Consider the following 20,569-nt stretch of genomic DNA (forward strand, 5'->3'; position numbering starts at 1 on the left):
TTTTTTATAACTGCGACTGCCTTTTAATATTCTAACTAAATGTTTCTCTCTTCTTATTAAGCTCAATATGGACAGTCTGAAAAGTGTTTGACGATATTTTAATTAAGATATTTTATTTTAATATAAACATTCAAAAATAGAATATTGATTTATATTTCAGTTGACTAATTAGATTGAAAAATATATCAAAAATCAATTAAAATACATTTTTAGTGATTATGTAGACATATTTCAAAGCCTGTATGTTGTGAAGTCTTTATTCTTCGACGTTGTCATATGGAAAAAAAACAAGAATGCATTAAATGTCACATTATGCATATGACTATTTGCGTCAGCCGTCAGATGAAAATAAAACAATAACAAGCAAATAATATAGCTCACCGTCATGAGTTTAAAGTTAAATTGCCCTCGCTTTTCGACGGGTGAACAGTGTCGGGGAGAATGCATCAAAATATTGCAGATTCTTACACCGCGTTCAATTAATTCCTATCTATCTATAAAAGTAAAAAGACTTTCTCTTAAAAATAAATCGAGTTCTTGTATTTTAGGATTTAAATAACGAATAAAGTACTAACTTAAATAAATTGTGAAAATGGCTCAAGAAAATGAAAACATCGACGAAAACAACTCGAATATTAATACAGTTAGTGAGACCCCTCCTCGGCCCTTTAAAATAACCATGGAATTTCCTTTGTTTTTCACCATGTTATCGGTATCATTGTCAGGTAAGCGACGCAATTATTAAAACTTAAACATATTTATAACTAAATAACTTAAGGATATAATTTATAACATAATTGTTTTGACATATTTCAACAAAAAAACTAGTAACTTATATAGTTATAATTTTAATACAGTTCTGTTCATTTCCATCCATCAGCCCATTTCCGTCCACTGCTGGACATAGGCCTCTCCAATTGCACTTAATAATCACTTAATCTGTTCATTTAATATTATATAATTTATAAACATTCGTTAAATTGTTTTTTTCTTGGTCTTAAATAACTTAATTTCTTCTAGGCGCTGCAATAAGCAACTTAATCTTGTACAGAACATGTGTTCATTCCTTAAACCATACTCAAGAAGAGTGTCAGGTTTTCTTATCACCGGCTAGGAACAATGGCAGTCAACATTTAGAAGAAGAAGTACAGAAGTATGCAACATTTGTATCTATGTTGAGAACAATAATAGAATCAGTTGCTCCTGCCATCCTTTCTTTGTTCCTTGGAGTCTGGTCTGATACTCATGGAAGGAAACCCTTAGTGGTTTGGCCTCTACTTGGTGAGTACATTGATTTATTATTAACTAGCTCCAGCCTTTGGCTTTGACTCTGTTTGATACAGCTGTTATGTAGCCTTTGTGTTAAATCAGAGTATAAGTTATCTGTATTCTATAGATAATTTAAATATATCTATGTGTTTTAGCATTATTGAAGGTTTCTTGCATAACTTACTTTATATTAAATTAAATATATAAAATACATAATGTTTAATGAGAAATGTTAAACATTTTTTTTATAATAAAGCTTTTTCATTAATTTCTACAAGCTTTTGGCAGCATCTTTATTTAATCCGTAATCAATTGCGATTTTGATGAACTCTCAAATTAACAATGATGTGAAAGACCTATAGATTTGATTGGACATTGCACAATTAAATGTGACATTCGCCAAATGTATAAAATATTTTTTTTTCTTTCTTTAAAAATAATTTGAGGTCAGTTTGTTGCTCACTTGCGTGTCTGTCTTAAGCTTTGCCTAGACATCCTATTGGGCTTGTAGTTCAACAACAATTCAGTAAAAAAATAAATATGTTTTTAGTAAAACAAAAAAAAAATTCCTACTTGATAAATCGTGATTTTATCAATGAAGAGGTCTTACTCTTATTTGTTTTAATCACGGACGAGGTCGCCATAAAGGCACACGTAATATAACGCAAATGGATTTTAAATATTATTTCATTAACGGCTCCTTCGCACCGGATTTTTCGCACGCGTTATTGGTGCTATATTATGATTGTACAAAGGGGACATCATTTCCCGTAAGCAAATTCGTCAGCGGGCTATAAAGCTACAGATATGATGTCATCTACAGATTCAGTTTGTAAATTAAATATGCCATGGAAATTATTTTATTAATGCACGCGTTATTATCAGATTGTTTTATGTAAATAAGTTGTACCCACATCATTATAATATATAACACAGTCGCTCACCGCTGCCGAACGCCGGTCTGTCCCTATGTATGCTTAGGTATTTAAAATTAAGCATAAATTACGGATTTTGAAGTAGTTTTTTTTTTTTAAATAGATAGAGCGATTCAAGAAAGAGGTTTATATGTATAATATAAGTACAATATATTAGAGAAACACTAATAATTTTACAGATTTTTAATTTAATGTCGTAAATAAACACAATTTTTTACACATACATTTCAAACGCTGGCTGAACCCTATGAGATAAGTAGATCGAAATACGTAATCGACTACTGTATTGTACACCTTAAAAAGGTCTACAATAAAAAGTCCGCAATAGTATATGTCTCTCTTACAGATAACCCATTATTACAATTTTTTATCTATAATTTTTTTAAGATATACAGCGCCTTATTTATTAAACTTTACAATTTACAGTGCCTTATTTGCGAAACGATATGAAGCAATACAGTATTCTCCCTTATCCAATTAAGTACTTTAAATACATTATTACACCTAATAAAGATCAATATGTACCTTTACAGCCTGTAACTTTAGTAAATATTATCAAAGATATTACAGATTTGAAATGCAGGGACGTATCGTCATAGTTTGTATTGTCTAATGTCTGAAAAATTGTGAACATTGTATATAAAGACATTCTGTAGAATATTTAGTATCAGACTTACTTCCGCGAAAAGCCGGGACGGTTTGCTAGTCCTTATATTAAAGGTTATTTTTATTCCTTATAAATATTTATAATTCGTTGAACATACGGGGTATTAGCATAAAATGCATGTTTGTAAAGCCTTCTCGATATTAACATTCATAACTTATAAACTATATGTACAGCTATGTTATATGATTAAATTAAATTTGTAGTCTCTTTTTTTAAATCTTTAGGACAAATTTAAACATACATATGCACACCAGTGCATATTTTTCGATTATTCGTCGCATCAAAAACATTTTCTGAAATATCTTTAAACTTATTTGTAATTGTAATGCATTATTTACTTCGTTATAATTAGCTTGGTCTCTGACAACACTCAAACGTAATGAAGCATAATTAGCAAACAATGCAATAAGATAATTACTTTTAAAGAAAGAGAGAGAGAGTCATTTATAAAATAAAAAAGGACCTAAACCCATTTAATATAAGATTTACATTATTTTATTCTATTTAAAAAATATTTAACTTCGTTGAATTAAATTTAACGACTTAAATGATTAAATCAAGAGCGTTTATATATAACACTGTAATTTTCTGTCTTATATGAGTGTTCCATGTTGTACTTTATCAAAATCATAGAACATATCGATAACATTTAGAAACTTAAATGTAAAAAAAAAGTATTATTGTTAGAAGATATATTTAATATTTGCTTTGCGATATAAGTATAAAATGATGTCTATAATTACAGCAATCCTGTTCATGTTAAGCTTCAAAAAGATTTTTTTGTAAAATATTAATAAATTAATAAGAAAATTAATTAATATCCATCTCACGCTTCATATGACTTTATAATATTAATAGCTATACATACTTTGTGATATTTACTGCAGAGACTATTATTTACTTACTATTGAGTTATCAGTACAACAACAATTATCACGTAATCAATACAAAACAAACATTATTAGTTAATAGTACTGGTTTAAGTCGTAATTTCGATTATTTTGTTATAATAATCGACAGGCATTCTTCGTCCAAATACGTTTGGTCATTAATTTCGATTAATATGGAAAATAAAATAAAAAAGTAGCGCAATGACACCTGAGCTCTAGAAAAAAATTGCTTGCCTATTATTTAGAAATATACCGAATATATAAATAAATATAAATAAATCAACTTGTTTATACACGTTTTCTTTTCGTCAATCGTCATACGGTTATTTTTATTTTCATAATTCTATGCATAAAATTCGACTTACTTTGTGACCTTTTATAAAAGTGACATTACAATCGTAAGGTGATACTACAGATCCGGATAATATGAGCTCGTATTCTAGAATATTTGTTTGGTACAACTTTAAGAAGTTTTATGATAATGTAATATATGTATCCTAATAAAGTGTGCTTAAATAAATAAAGAAGCAAATTGAGTACCAAGTAATAAACAATACGATTTATTAAATCTATACATTTATTTAATGGTACCTTGGCTTTCCACAAGCCCATCTGGGTGGATACGCCATTCATCATCTAACGCCAAAGCTAGCTTATCGGCGGTGTATCATATATAGCTATAACAATTTATGGTTCGGTTTTAGTAGTTTTAGTAGCCAGTTTAGCTAATAGTGAGGAGCATAACATCTTAGTACCGAAGAGCGTCGGCGGATTTGCCGGTGTAAAAGATGGCTGATATTTCTTACAGTAGCAGTGCCTGTTTGTTTGCCTTATTATTGTAAATAAAAGACAGTACGTCATTGACAGCTAACTTTATTCTTTTTTAACCAGCCAGGTATAACCTTAACCAAAAAATCGACTTATTTTAAATAAAGAAAATAAATTAAACTGAAAACGGCATACAGTAGATATGTTCGCACACTTATAGCGTTAAAGTTCATAATTCATTTGTTTTAGGAATGTCTCTGAGCGGTGGTCTGATCGTTGTCTACAGTATGCTGGACAATTTAGGCCCGTGGTGGTTTATACTCACTTCCATACCAGTTTCTTTGTCTGGTGGTTTCACGGCTATGTTCACGGGCTCTTACTGCTATGTGAGCGACATCACTACTAAAGAGAAGAGATCTCTTAGGTAAGTAATATTAATCAACTGTTCTCAAAATACTTAAGCCCTACTGGTGGCAGGGCTTTGTGCTCAGTATTGTTGTGTTCCGGTTTGAAGGGTCAGTGAGCCAGTGTAACTACAGGCACAAGGGACATAACATCTTAGTTCCCAAGGCTGGTGGCACATTGACAATGTAAGGAATAGTTAATATTTCCTACAGCGTCATTGTCTCTGGGTGATGGTGACCACTTAAGTACCATCAGGGGGCCCATATGCTCGTCCGCCAACCTGTACCATAAAAAAAAGCAATTACTTGCATTATATTTTATTTCTTATTTCATAGGATGACGATAGTCGAAGCTTCGGTATCAGCCGGCAGTGTTATTGGTGCCGTTGCGAGTTCGTACGTATTGCGAGCTGTTGGAAACGTATACTTGCTGTTGATATCAGCTATGCTGTTCGTAATAGCTTATGTTTTTACCAATGTATGCTTGAAAGAATCTTTAGTTGGCGCTGTTCAGGTATGTTATGTTTTTAAGCCTAATCATTATCATTACATAGTATGGAACAAAGTCTTATGGCTGTCTTCCCTATGCATACTTAGATCTTTAAAATTACGAAACGGATTTTTGATGCGATTTTTTTTAATAGAAAGTGTGTGTGAAGATTTAAGAGGATGGTTTTTGCATATAATACAATATAGTAAAAAAAAACAAAAATAAATCTGTATTATACAATACTATATAGTCATACCTAGTTATTTTTAATATTTTTCTACCCAACTTGTAATTTAAATCCTTTAAATAACTGTGCCTCTAGATAACGTGGTTGGTGTCACAACTAATTCCTATATTATGCAGAAGTTGTTCCTATTTTAAACATGTTTTTTGTGTAACTTTAACCGATGACTCAGAGCACGCAACGGAAGCTATCGAAAGACAACCTTTCTCCATTATACAACATTTTTCATTGATACCCCGCTCCTTTTGGTCATTATAAATAATATTGGTATTGGTGCCTTTAGCCGTCCTCTATAAATTGGCTATCTAACACTGTGATATGTTTTTCAAATCGGAGTAGTAGCTCGTTTTTTCCACCAATTCCATTGGCTTCAAAAAGTTCTTGATGAAAACTTAAGACCGTATTCAAGCTATATCAAGTATAATATATGTAAATCACTTGTTCCAGGGAGGTATATCATCAGTATTAGACATTAAACTCGTGAAAGAGATGTTTGTCGAATGTTTCAAAAAGCGTCCGAATCACGGACGTGCCCAAATCCTCCTTCTGACATTTGCGAATAGCTTGTCAATATTTATAATGTACGGTCTCATGAGTTTGGAGTATATGTACACGAGGCAAAGACTGCACTGGGCGATAAAACAATACACAATATATTCAGCTTTTAACACGACGATATCTTTCTTCGGGTCGTTCTTGGGTGTTATGTTGGTCCAAAAGCTGTTCAAAGTGACAGATTTGGCTTTCTCTATAGTCGCCTTCATGTCGACGACTGCCCACTACTTCATTAAAACGTTCGCTACTGATTCCTGGCATATGTATCTGGGTGAGTAATTTCCTTATATTTAATTAATTTTATAAAATTATATCAGTTCACATACGAAGTATTATCAATGCAACAAAATCAAAGTACAAATTATTTATTTATCATGTTCTAATTATAAATATAATTATCAGGTTGTCATTTTATAATAAAATATAATATTTATATTCGATCTTACACACAAGTGTATAAAACCGAAAGAATATATGAAATTATTTTTAATGTTTTTTTTTAGTTACATAGTAGAGCCTCGACTATTTAGTTGCAAAATATATATTTTTACTTAGGAGAATGAATCATATAATAAAATAAAACCGGTTTTAATTATAACAGTAAGTTATACTATAATATAAGCGTTCTGTAATGAATTAATTTGCTATAAATTTAAATTTTATTTGTATGTCATGCAGGTGACTAATATTAAAATCTCTCATGTTTTTTGCGGTTATATTATTTAATTCGATGTTTCATCTATATTATTCAAATGATTTTGGAATTAGGCATGCAACTTGAATGATCAATACATTGAACTATGGTATGACTCACCAGCGTCTGTTATTCTGTACCTAAATCTTTTGATATCACTATTTGTCTTATTGAGTTTTGTTTGATTACGTAAACATATATTAATACAAGATTAAATATTAAGTGAATAAGTAGGGAACGTAACACCGCTGTAAAAGTTTTATTTAAAGTAAAATTTTCATTTGTTATTGTAACTTAGTTTTTCGTACGTATTACGCTGGCTCTTTATTTTTGTTTTAATTATTCATTACTGTGTAGCCAAAACAATAAGTGTGAATATCTAATAATAAGTACTTAGTTACGTAGTTTCAATTTCAACTTATAAATGATTTAGATCATAGTCTACATACGGAAAAAAAACTTTTACATTACTTTTAATCAAATTAAAGCTAAACATTATATTAACCTAAAATGAAGTCTTTATAGTATGATAATTATAGAAATTAGAAATTTAAAAGAAATTTTATACAAAAATAGAAAACACGTTGTGTTGGATTTAGACAGGAAATATCATATAGGTACAGTTGTGTGTGTTTAATTTAGTATTAAACAAGATGGCGCCTATGACTTTGTATTCGTTCGAGCGCTTTTTACGACGATATTATATCGTGAACTATTTTTGTTCAAATTAATTTTTCGTTTCTATTTTATCAAAATCACCATTATTTATCTTTAGTAATAATCTATATGTATTCTACGTAGCCATACCAAAAGTCTAGTCAGCGCGAGTGTGCCTAAGTTAGTTCTACTTTCAATTTACCTATTTCAAGTTTGTAATGTTTGCTATAAACATTTATAGGATTGGGGTCATTACGAACTAGTATTTTGTATATATCGAAGTTGAACCTAGCTTAATACGCCACAAACTTGTTACTTCATTATGGCGTGTTGTCACGTAATAATGCTTTCTTTTATTGATTTTGGCTTAACGTTTTGGTTCCCAAGATTGGTAGTGCGTTTGGCGTTTAAGGGATGATTATATTTCTCACAGTGCCAATATTTATGGAATATAAAAGTTTATTTATACAAATAAAAACAAAACTACAGACTTAATTATAATACTTACTTATACTATTGCCATTTATAATAATTATATATTTTTTAGTTTATTTGAATAACGAACAATAAAATATTTCTCAATATAAACAAGTCTTTGCCACTTTAGCCTTTTTGTAAAAGTACGTTGTACGTTTGCGATTTGCTAATAGCTCTGCTATATTATTCTGTACGTCCATTATAATTTTCCTTCCGACGTATTGATAATTTTGCCGATTTAGACTTTTTTCACGAATCCGTTATGAATATCATATCAAAGTCTCGACTACTGTTTTATTTGCAATTATTTATTAATTAAAAAATAATTAAACATTATTTTGTCATTAATAAATTAATTATCTTTATCTATCTAGATAATGTGTGCTTGGTTAGAATAGGCTTTACAAAGTTGCACAATGTATCAGCTATAAGTAATTTTAAATATTTCTATGATTATATTATATCGAAAACATTTATAAAACAAAATAATAACATATAAAATTGATTATTTGGTTCTTAAATAATCTAGTAAATAAATACTAAATCCAGATGTTTCTAGTAATTATGGATGTATCTAACAGCGATATTATTTTTAGCTTCCGCTATATCCCTGTTTAGAGGTCTATCATCACCTCTGATCAGATCTCTCCTGACGAAGATACTGCCCCCGCAAGATATAGCGAAGGTGTTTGCGCTGATGTGCACGATTGAGGGCATCAGTCCGCTGATATCGCCTGCGTTGTATAACTCGCTGTATGCCTTCACAATATCATCATTCCCCGGTGCCATATATGTGCTGAGTGCGGTTATAACGACGTTATGTGGAATATTCTTGGGGTAAGTTAAAAAAACAAGTGTTATACGTTTTAAAGAATTCTTTTAATAATAGTTAATTCTATCACAATATATTATAAAACCAAGGTCGCGTCTGTCTGTATGTAAGCGATTAACTCCAAAACTACTGAACGGATTTTCATGCGGTTTTCACTAGTAGACAGGGGGATTCATAAGGAAGGTTTAGTTATATAATTTATTAAGGTTTTTGTGTAAATAATTTGAAATGAACGACAAACAAAACATGTCGGAAATAAACATAATAAAATAAAAATAAAAGGTAAAAATTAGAAAAAAGAAATTATGTTCATCCGCGTGAAGTCGGGACGGGCCGCTAGTGTCAAATACCTTTTAAATGTTTACGAACAATTTTTGTCTTTCAACGCAACATCAAGAGGCATAAAGTAACAGCCTGTAAATTTCCCACTGCTGAGATAAGCCCTCCTCTTCCATTAAGGAGAGGGTTTGGAACATATTCCTAACATCATCCAATCATCCTATTCTAAATATCATCCTATTCATATTATCAAGAGGCGTACTTATATGAAATTGTTGTGTCTTAACCAAAGTTTTCTTGTATCCAGTATCGTATAACAATAGATTTCATGAATATACATTTTCTACGAATCGCTTGTTGTTAGGTCTCGAGTTCGTGTAACAGCTGCGTTCTTTGAGTTAACCCAAATATTAGATTTGAATTGCAAAATATGTTTAAATCAGTTATTAATTGCCTTGCATGAATGCAGATGCACGAACTTCAGAAATATGCTGTGAAGTTAGTCTAATTAAATTAATAACTACAATAGGCTATTTGACTGGTTTTTAAAATGCATTTTATTTTATTTAGTAGAAGTTAAGGAAACCAGTAAAAGTTGTGTTTTTTATTTCTAGTACACATTTGCCGAAAAATATCACATTAAAAAATCCATATTTAAATAGCGCGCAGAAACGCTACTTGGACAATATGGCGTCGGTGACGTCACTTTCCTGCATTTTAATCTGTGGTACATATAGTAGAAAAGCAAAGTTTACAAGAAAGTGACTTCATCATAAGCCCGGCCAATCAAGAGCGTTTTGTGTCACGTGACAAACGTTTGAAAAAATGCATTTTTATTTATGGGTTTTTGAATAAATTATGTATTATATTCAACTTTCGTTAATAAATAACCATTTTTAAACTCACAATATACATTGATTACAATAATTCACAATTTATTTTTCGCATTGTCAAATAGCCTATTAATAACGAGTCGAGATGGCCCAGTGGTTAGAACGCGTCCATCTTAACCGATGATTGCGGGCTCAATCCCGTGCAAGCACCGCTGATTCATGTGCTTAATTTGTCTTTATAATTCATCTCGTGCTCAGCGTTGAAGGAAAACATCATGAGGAAACCTGCACGTGACAAATTTCATAGAAATTCTGCCACATGTGTATTCCACTTACCCTTCTCCTCAAAGGGAGAGGAGGCCATTAGCCCTTGAACTTGAACTTCATTGCAACACATTATGTATATATTATTACAATTTGTGATCGCGATATCGTGCTCGTTTGAATTAAAAAAAATAGTTATTGTTGTGTTCTTAGTCACTCCTTACTACATCAGATTAATGCCACTGAAAGTCCCATTAAAATCGGCCTAGCCGTTCCAGGGATTCGCCGGAACAAATAGACGGACAAAAATTGTATGAATTGTTATTTTAGTATATGTACTGTGTATGCATATGTGCAATTAGTAAAGAGTGGTTATTTCAATATTACAAACAGACACTCCAATTTTATTATACGTATAAAGGTAAAATTTGAAACGAAAATAAATACATTTTCGATTTCTAGCAGTTTCTCCTCTAGGATATATTTATAGCTCAACTGGTTTGAAATTTTAATGATTAATCAAACGCACGTTAGTTAATAAGTTGCCTTTCTTTAATCGTATGAATTAGATGCATTGATATTTATTTATTTATATTGCCAAACTGTGTACATATCATTACATTACCGCCGACATATTGCCGCTCAGATCATATACGATTTGCGAAGTACACCCCTTACGTGTGTGATAGGAATATATTCCAAATTTAAAAATTATTTTCTGACCACGAAAAGAATCCCCAAAACAAGATAATATAAAATTTGTGTACTTATCTTAGGACCTTTAATAATAAAGAAACGAATAAAGTATATTCTGATTTTAGAATTAATAATTCGCAGGAGTGCAAGGCAGCACGCTAAGACCGGTTTTAATGAACGTTTTACACTGTTGTTATTAACTTGTGACCACACGTTCTGGAATTTAGGTGGACAGAATTTTAATTATTTAATATTTGACTTCTAAAAATAATCCTCTATACATAATTCATTTAGTTGTATTATTGTTGTTGCCATTATTGTATTATATTGACATAGATTACAACTCGTGTTCATGTATCATTTCATTCTGTGTTCATGTTCATGTTCATTTGTACATCTGTATCTATTGATGTACTCATTAGGACGTCTTTAAAAATTTATATTCAAATTTTACATTTGATATGATTCATGGTTCGAGTCCATACGAAATAAGAACATCTTATTTTGATAAATTATATGATCTGAGTGTAATGTACCTACACTCGTGCGTTCGTACATCACACATTACAAACATTCTACCGTTGAATAACAAAACTTAGTATTGCTGAGTTGTATGGAATATATCACGTGACTGACCTTGAATGAGGGTTAAGAATAGATTTATATTTCATATGCTTTAGTGTTTATGGTCAAGACAGTCAGGCTATTTGACAATGTGAAAAATAAGTTGTGAATTATTGTTATCAGTATATATTATGAAATCAAAAATGGCTATTTACTAACGAAAGTTGAAAATAATACTTAATTTATTCAAAAATCCATAAATAAAAATGCATTTTTTCAAATTTATGTCACGTGACACAAAACGCTCTTGCTTGGCCGGGCTTATGATAAAGTCACTTTCTTGTAAACCTTGCTTTTCTACCATATGTACCAAAGATTAAAATACAGGAAAGTGATGTCACCGACCCCATTGCAGCGCCATATTGTTCAAGTAGCGTTTTTGCGAACTATTTAAATATGGAATTTTTAATATGTTATTTGTCGGCAAATGTGTAATAATTTGTAAAAACAAAACTATTACTGGATTCCTTAACTTCTACTAAATAATATAAAATGGATTTTAAAAACCAGTCAAATAGCCTATTGCAAATTCGCTTTAAAGAAAAAACAAAAATAATCGCAAACAACTTCGCATGCGTGACTTGTATTCTATGTCTAGTAAGTTATGTTATGCAATTAATTATTCAGTTTTCTTCCTGTAAATAGTAATTTACAACCACTACTTAAGCTTATTGTTATTAATTTATATTGGAAATCGGTTTATTGCTTGCAAAGTTTTATACTTTTAATTTTATTTCGTTACAAACAAGGTCCTTGACCTTAAATGGAAAAATAAATGCGTTTAAATCCTTTTATTTATATATATTTACGACCGGTTGGCAACACCGTCGTGAGTAGTGAAATAAATAAAAATATTTTCACCCAAATTGAAGTCGTGTGTCTTGCGTGTTCTGACTAAAAAAGGTTTTATATACTTTTCGAGATATCACTTACAATAAATTATTATGTGTTTATTGCAAATTTTATGCATATGTACACGGTGCACGGTTTGATGGGTTTGTGAGACTATAGGCGCGAGTTGTCCTTTATGTGAAGTTCCCATGTGTGGTGGGTAAATATCTTAAAACCATCGTGTGACCTATTTGTCTGTTTGCCTGCCTAGCCCTATTATAATATATTTAACAACGTATAGATACTAACGTGCCAATATAAATTGTCGTTGTAATTAAAAACGAATTCCCTATAATCTCATCTTGCTAACAATTAATAATATTTTTTGCTACGAACGTTATAAAATTATAATAAAATAAATATGATTTAAATTAATAATAATAAGTATTACTTGAATCGTTTTTGCTTTATTTTTTAAGTCTAAATATCAGGTAAGAGACATTACAGACCGTGACATTTTAGAAAGAGACAGCTACGGTGAGAGAGATGAATATAGAGGGGATTTCATAGTCTTGTCCTTTATTTGCTCAGGTAGTTAGTCCTTTATTTTATATTTCGTTACATTAAAAACGACAACACAATTGACCGGGCCACAGTTTTTAACAGTGGTATACATATTGTTATAAAGATTGAGGGCCCGGATTTCTCCTGAAGCAGCGGGTGCATTGTTGCCACCTTCTATTTATTTACTGAATTTTTATTTTTTACTCTTCCAAGGCTCAAAATTTAAAAGTATGTTTTCATTTTTATATCTGTTCTTATATCGTTTTAAATAAGCAGATTATTCCTCGTTGTTTTGTTATCGATGACGAAATATAAATTTGTTTGATTTTGTTTCGAAATAAATCAAATCAGACTATGTGTCTCATTCTGCATATAATTTACCGTGTAGGTTTTATATGGTGTATTACTTAGTAGATTGTCAATTAAGCCTCATGTTACAGACTGTCAAGTATAAGTTGGCGTTCCTGTGGCAGCACCTGCTACACCCTTTGTCTTGCTACTTTTTTGTTTATTTTACCAATATCTCCCTAGAAAAAAATTCTCTACGTCTCATTTTTAATAGATTTTGGAAAAGTTTTCATAATAAGGGTAAATAAAACAAATATTTTATAAATGAACAAAAAAAATTAGTACATGTTTTTGCTACAAGCCAACTTACACTTGACGCGCTATAGCCATTGCCCAAAGACATTGACGGATGTCAGTAATATTAACCATTCTTTCATCTCCGAAGCGTCCCCAACCGTAGTCACACTGGCTCACTTACTCTTGTAACTGTAACACAAGAATTTGTGTTCACGTACAGTGCGTGCCGTAACAATACACAACATCGTATGAATAATGGTTTCCAACATAATGTATATTTATATTTTTATATTCAACTGTATTCACGTAGCCTAAACAAGTTTATATAAGCACATTTAAATTTTCACAAAATAACATATAATAATATTGGAGTGCATGTTTGTAATATTAAAATAACCGCTTTTTAATAAATGCATATACACGGTACATAAACTGATACCAAAATATGTTTTTTACAATTGTTGTCTGTTTATTCCGGCTTATCTCTGGAACGGCTAGACCGATTTTGACGGGACTTTTGCAGGCAGATGCCTAATGTAATAAGGAGTTACTTAGGCTACTTTTATTTTAGAAGTCGCGGGCACAGCTAGTAGAACATAAATCTTATTTCGTACAACGCCAATGTCCTTCGGCAACTGTCAGGTGGCCTGCAAAAATTTCATAAATAGATATTGTAAAAATACCTCGCATACATGAAATAAATAGGTGTTCTATGATGTATGCTGTTGTATAATATTATACTACAAGTGTTTAAACTGACCTTGCGCTATACGGATATTGTTGCATGCAATTTAATTGCGATGAACATGTCCCTGTTAATGGGTAATCTTTTTATTTCATCGAGAGTTATATCCTTGGATATGAAGCTAATTAATAGCTTTGCCATTTATATTTTCTGAATATATACAAATTTACATTTACATTACATTTTTAATTATTTATATTATTACATTTGTTATTGTATTAAATCTGACCGTACAGAACTTAACTGGTCTGTCTATAAGGCTGCAAGAAATAGGTGTAACCAGATGTGCAGAACTTATAAACGCCGATACATCTCTGATAAAATTTGTAACTCGTCTCCTTCAGACACATTAAAATTTCTGAAGTCTATTGGCATCGGCAAAAATTCCAACTCTTCCAACAATATTTCTATTGACATTAATAGTCTTAATCGCCACTTCCAGTCTCCTCCTGTTTACGATGACAATATTAAACTCGATACTCTTTCAAAGATTCATTGCCTGCCAATATGTAAGGACACTTCATTTTCTTTCACCCTGGTGAGTGATGCTGACGTTCGGAAACGTATTATGGCAATTAAATCTAAAGCAATTGGATGTGATGAGATAGGCCGCACGATGATTTTACACATTTTAGAAACATTATTACCTTTAATAACCCACATTATTAATTTTTCCTTACGCACTGGTACTTTTCCCGAACTGTGGCGAAAAGCCCTAGTTCTACCACTAGCTAAGATTCCAAATCCCTCTACGCCTTCCCATTATCGTCCTATTTCCATCCTTCCTTTTCTCTCGAAAATTTTGGAATCCATTGTCCACTTTCAATTATCTGAATATCTGTTGTCCTGCGACCTATTAAATCCACTTCAGTCTGGTTTTCGCCATTGCCATAGCACTACTACTGCACTAATTAAAGTTACAGAGGATATTAGAGAGGGTATGGAAAACAAGACTGTGACGATTCTCATACTCATCGATTTTAGTAACGCGTTTAATGCTGTCGATCATGACTTATTACTCTCTCTTATATCTCGCATAAACATCTCAGACATCGCTCTCCAGTGGTTTTCTTCTTATCTTCGGGGACGCAAGCAAGCAACTTGTGTTGGAACCGATAGATCGGACTGGTGCGATGTTGCTGCTGGTGTTCCTCAAGGCGGTATTCTTTCTCCACTACTATTTTCATTATTTATTAACTCTATTTCCTCAATTCTTTCATGCCAGTACCATCTTTATGCCGACGACTTGCAGCTTTATAAACAGTGCAGCGTAGACCACCTGGTTGACACTATTTCCGCCCTTAATAACGATCTCTCTCGTATTGCCTCTTGGTCAAAAAATTATGGAATTAGTGTTAACCCATCAAAATGCCAAGCTATTATTATTGGGAGCCCTAGGCAGTTAGCTTTAATTCAAAGCCTACCACCCTTACCTGATTTACTATTTAATAACACTGTTATACCTATTTCATCTAAGGTTAAAGATTTGGGTGTTTTAATCGATAACTCGTTGAAATGGTCTGACCAAGTTAATGAGGTTTCGCGCAAGTTTTATGCCACGCTACACTCCATCATGCGCTTTAAGAACTTTTTGCCTATTAAATCAAAAATCCAACTGGCAAATTGTCTGTTGTTACCAATTATAGATTATGGTGATGCATGTTACCCCGATCTTAATGTAACACTTTTAAGTAAACTCGAAAGATTGCATAACACCTGCATACGATTTATATATGGCCTCCGTAAATTTGAGCACATTTCTTCATATCGGTTAATGCTTAATTGGCTACCCATTAAAGATCGCAGGCATTTAAGAATACTATGTATTCTACACTCTCTTGTTTATAATCCACTTGCTCCTTCTTATCTTAAGTCCAAATTTAATTTTCTTTCCGATACTCATGTTAGGCATCTTCGTTCTTCTCATAACCTTCTTCTTTCTATTCCTCCTCACACATCTGGTTTTGTATCTAATTCTTTCACTGTTAACGCTATACGACTTTGGAATGAATTACCAGTCGTCATCAGAGAAACGTCCTCTAAAGATCTGTTCAAAAGTAGGGTAAAACAATTTCTCTTAAAGAAATATAAGTCTTAGCTTTTATCGCCTTACTTGGTTTCGTTCCCTTTTATTTTATTTTATTTAAGCTGTTATTATTACACTGTACTTTTAGTATTATTGTTAACCTTTTGTTACTTTATCATTAGTATATTATTAAATGTATGTTATATGTATATATTTATAATATATATATTTATGTAAGTGTATGTATGTTTATATATATATGTGTATATGTATGTATGTGTAATGTAATTCAATATAAGGATGGCTTTATGCATCTACTGTACGCTCTTTCTTGCATGTGCTAAGGTTGGCTGGTAGATAAGGCTATATAGCTTTAAGTCCGCCTTTTGCTCAATTTATTTTTTGTTAAATAGTTGTGCAATAAAGTTTAAATAAATAAATAAATAAATAAATAAATACATTTAATGTATGTGCTACGCCAGAGTATATACTGGCTGTGGCACATACATTCTTTAAAAAAAAGTTATGCTTGTAATTGATCAATTAAATAGCGGCACGACTCTTAAGAAGATTTGGCACTAATAAGACGCATGACGCCCCAGTTGGTGGATATATGGGTATAAATTCTTAAGCCACTTAAAGAGCGCGGGATGATAACACAAACTATGACTAAATAGGACTAACTAACATAATCATTTAATAATGTTAGCTCTCGTAATCATCGCTTATAATTCAAGTTTTTCACTAAACATACATACGTAAGATACATAAAAATTCTTGATAGCATTATTTGTATAAGATGAATTTTATTTAATGGCAGTAAATTACGATGACCATGACGCATATTTAAAATTGACAAATGTTCCAAGAAATATTTCTAGTAGATATTTTTTATTTGTCTCCAAACCAATTGGGTAGCTAATAACACAACAAAATCGTGGATGCGGCAACTTTCGAGGTTCATTGTAAAAGTGTTATTAGGTTTTCCTTTCTAGAAAGTCTTAGTGGCCACTTTGAGTCAAAAGGTGGCTATGTTAACATACCCGTACGTAAGTTGTTTAAAGTAGATTCACTGATCTTGCGCCTGAACTGTCTCCGGGCCCTTAATATTGTGGTAGTAAGGGAATATTTTGATGATTGGGAATATTTTATAATTTTCTTGGTGGTTGGGCTTTGTGCAGGCCCGTCTGGGTAGGTACCCCCCATTCATCAGTTATTCTACCGCCAAATAACAGTACTCAGTATTGTTGTGTTCCGGTTTGAAGGGTGAGTGAGCCAGTGAAACTACAGGCATAAGGGATATAACATCTTAGTTCTCAAGGTTGGTGGCACATTGACGATGTAAGGAATAGTTAATATTTCTTACAGCGTCATTTCTTCATTGTCTATGAGTGATGATGACCACTTATCATCAGGTGGCTCATATGCTCGTCCGCCAACCTATACCATAAAAAAAGAATAGGTCGTGGATACCCTTGTGGCTAGCATAGCTAATTTCATTTTGAGTGGCTGCACATTCGGCGTCAACTTAAGATACTTAAGAAACCTAATAATATACCAAAAAATAAGACCTAACAACCTAACATAAAATATATTTACAAATAAACATTTACCGATAAAAGCAACAATAAGACATGTTTAAAACAAAGTTGGCTAGTTGGCTAGTCTAGACGATAGCATAGAATTGGAATTTGTTTATTCTATAAGATAAATTACTTTCTGTAAATGGGTTAAATACTTAAAAATATTTATTGTAGTTTAAATATTCATTTAAATTGATAGTGTTAATTTTCCACTGGATTAATTGTAAGCGGTTCTGTGTTTAAATATTTTATTACTCAATAGTTTATTTTGTGTCTATTATAAGGATAGCCTACTTTTATTTGTGGACTGTTATTTTCATCTTTCATACGTCGAAAACTATTGAATATATTGTCTGGTTTTTGTTGCGTTTTTTTTTTTGGATTCTAAAATTTTGTTCATAAATACAATAAAAAGAAGTTGTGTGACCAGAAAGCTCTTTCTTAAAATTTGTATACAACAATTAATAAAGATTATTTCCTTTCAGAATTGTGCAATACTTCAGATGGCGGCAAACATCCATAATATATGACACTTTGTCCAACGAATCATAAATTTGCAATCATGATAACAGTATGTAGGTACTTAAACGTCACAAATAATAATAATAACAAAATAAGTAGTTACATAAATAGTTTATTTGTAAGTATATTGTACCTTACAACAACAAAATGTCAATTATCTTATCATATATCACATTATAGTTGTATGTACATTAAGCTGGGGATACACAGGTAGAGTAACAGAAGATAATGCGTCTTACATCTCTACCAGTTACCCAGTACTACACAAATAGAGTAACTATCAGCAAGTAACCTTGTTTTGTTGCCTACAGTTTTTTCGTATGGCAATAATTTTAGGGACGAGAGGTTTTTTAAATAAAATAAAATAAGATTTTTTGTACACAAAATTATTGATATTTTATCTGGAGCTGTCATAATTAATTGTGTGAATGACAGTTGAAATTTCACCATTTTGCGAATGGAGGTAAAAATTATCACAAGACATAAATAATGACTTCGAATATATTTTTTAAATATAATGAGAGTGATATTTAATAATAAGTAACGTAGTTTATAATTTTTGAACTGTAAAGTCCTATTTGTGAATTTTGTTATGTAATAAGATCGCATATGAAGATTTTGACACTCTTAAAACACTTTAGTCTGTTTCTTTAGTGTAAAAGAGGAAATGTAATATTAACCGGCTAAATATACATGGCTACACACGCGGTGTGCACCAATTGCGCAGTTTGTTTGCCGTATACCCACTTGGACAACTCTTGACACAACCATTACAAAATATACCTACTGATTGATGGCGATGAACCCATTAGTAGAATTATCTCATGAAATACTGAGTATTTTATGTGTACGACTGCAAACTGTGGATTTAGATTTAGAGGTCGTTTCAATGAAGTTATATAATCTACACTAAAATTGTTTTGAAACGGTAATTCTGCAGCTGTCTAGCAGTTTTAATGTAGATCGTGCGTGTAGTCATTCATTGGTTAGTACATGTAAGTAAATGTTGGAGAAAACTTTACTCAATAATAGGTGCTAGTTACAACACCCCCTTTTATATTTTATATTTTGTACCTTTTACCTTATTTCGAAGTATCTCAGTAACGAACTGCATAAAATAAGCTGTGATATTAACAAAATTAGATTTTAAAAATATATTTACCGATATATAAATGTAATTATTTACTCAATAGAATTATGTAGATTATTTTAGTTAATACATAGACCGCCTTTAAATATATCATGCATAATATATTGAATATAAAAAGAGTAAATCATGGAACCTTTTTTTTTTAACGCTACTTTCTTACATAGTAATAAAGTGTATCTAAATATTGACCTTCAGTTTGACCGATGACTTTATATATTTGTAGCTAAAGATTAAAATGAACACCTTATTCTTTGATGTGTTAAATGGTGTAAGTGACGCTTTTCGTATTGTGCACTTAGTGCAATTAAATAAATAATGAAGATTTTATTACTTACAAATATTATGCTGACTGTACTCATAATTAATGGACTTATAATGTTTATTTATTGTATTTAAAGAAATGTTTGTTTTATTAATACAGTTTATAATATATAAATAAATACAATGTTTTTGAAGTTATTTTTGTTAGAATAAAGGAAAATAGAATGAAAGTAGCAAAATAAAGGTTTTGGTCCAAAATTACACTTTATGCTCATAGCATTAAGGATCATTGTCCAATGTAGTGAAAAAAAAATGCTACATTTTCCATATCATGCTTGTTATTATGTAAATGTTTATATAGGTATTAATATTTTAAGTGATTATTTTTTTTAAGATTAAAGAAATAAACCTATTCAATGTGACTTTAATATTTAAGCAATGTGTCATATTTACATCTGATTTTGAAATAAAAGGCAGAAAGAGAGAGCAGAACATTAGAGTGAATCAACACAAGCGAATACAAATTCCTAGTAGCATGTTACCAAATTGTGACATGGTCCTAAAAAAACCCAATCGCATCCGCCTAGATTTATTTTTAAATTCCTTTTTTAAATAGTTTAAATCTTTTTTTAAAGATTGGAGTTCTCGAGATTTTGTATAAGCATAATGAGAAATCGATACACGATTAAAGAAAATGTACGTACTGTTGTATGTACTGTATGTT

The 20,569-nt window shown here is 31.2% G+C and overlaps 1 protein-coding gene across 1 annotated transcript; it reads left to right on the forward strand.

Moving 5' to 3' along the window:
* The first annotated feature begins 357 nt into the window (after positions 1-357).
* On the forward strand, positions 358-20,262 carry LOC124537187 (proton-coupled folate transporter-like). Its single transcript, XM_047113920.1, has 7 exons — positions 358-725; positions 1,021-1,281; positions 4,779-4,953; positions 5,270-5,447; positions 6,115-6,493; positions 8,647-8,887; positions 18,398-20,262. The coding sequence occupies exons 1-7, from the start codon at positions 593-595 to the stop codon at positions 18,462-18,464; spliced, it is 1,434 nt and encodes a 477-aa protein (XP_046969876.1). The 5' UTR covers positions 358-592; the 3' UTR covers positions 18,465-20,262.
* Positions 20,263-20,569: the final 307 nt, after the last annotated feature.

The sequence above is a fragment of the Vanessa cardui genome, chromosome 18, assembly GCF_905220365.1.
Source record: "Vanessa cardui chromosome 18, ilVanCard2.1, whole genome shotgun sequence".
Lineage (NCBI taxonomy): Eukaryota > Metazoa > Arthropoda > Insecta > Lepidoptera > Nymphalidae > Vanessa > Vanessa cardui.

Coding starts and splice junctions, on each gene's coding strand:
- LOC124537187 (XM_047113920.1), top strand. CDS start 593: ATGGCTCAAGAAAATGAAAACATCGACGAAAACAACTCGAATATTAAT. Junction 4,954..5,269: donor AAAGAGAAGAGATCTCTTAG/GTAAGTAATATT, acceptor CTTATTTCATAG/GATGACGATAGTCGAAGCTT. Junction 5,448..6,114: donor CTTTAGTTGGCGCTGTTCAG/GTATGTTATGTT, acceptor CACTTGTTCCAG/GGAGGTATATCATCAGTATT.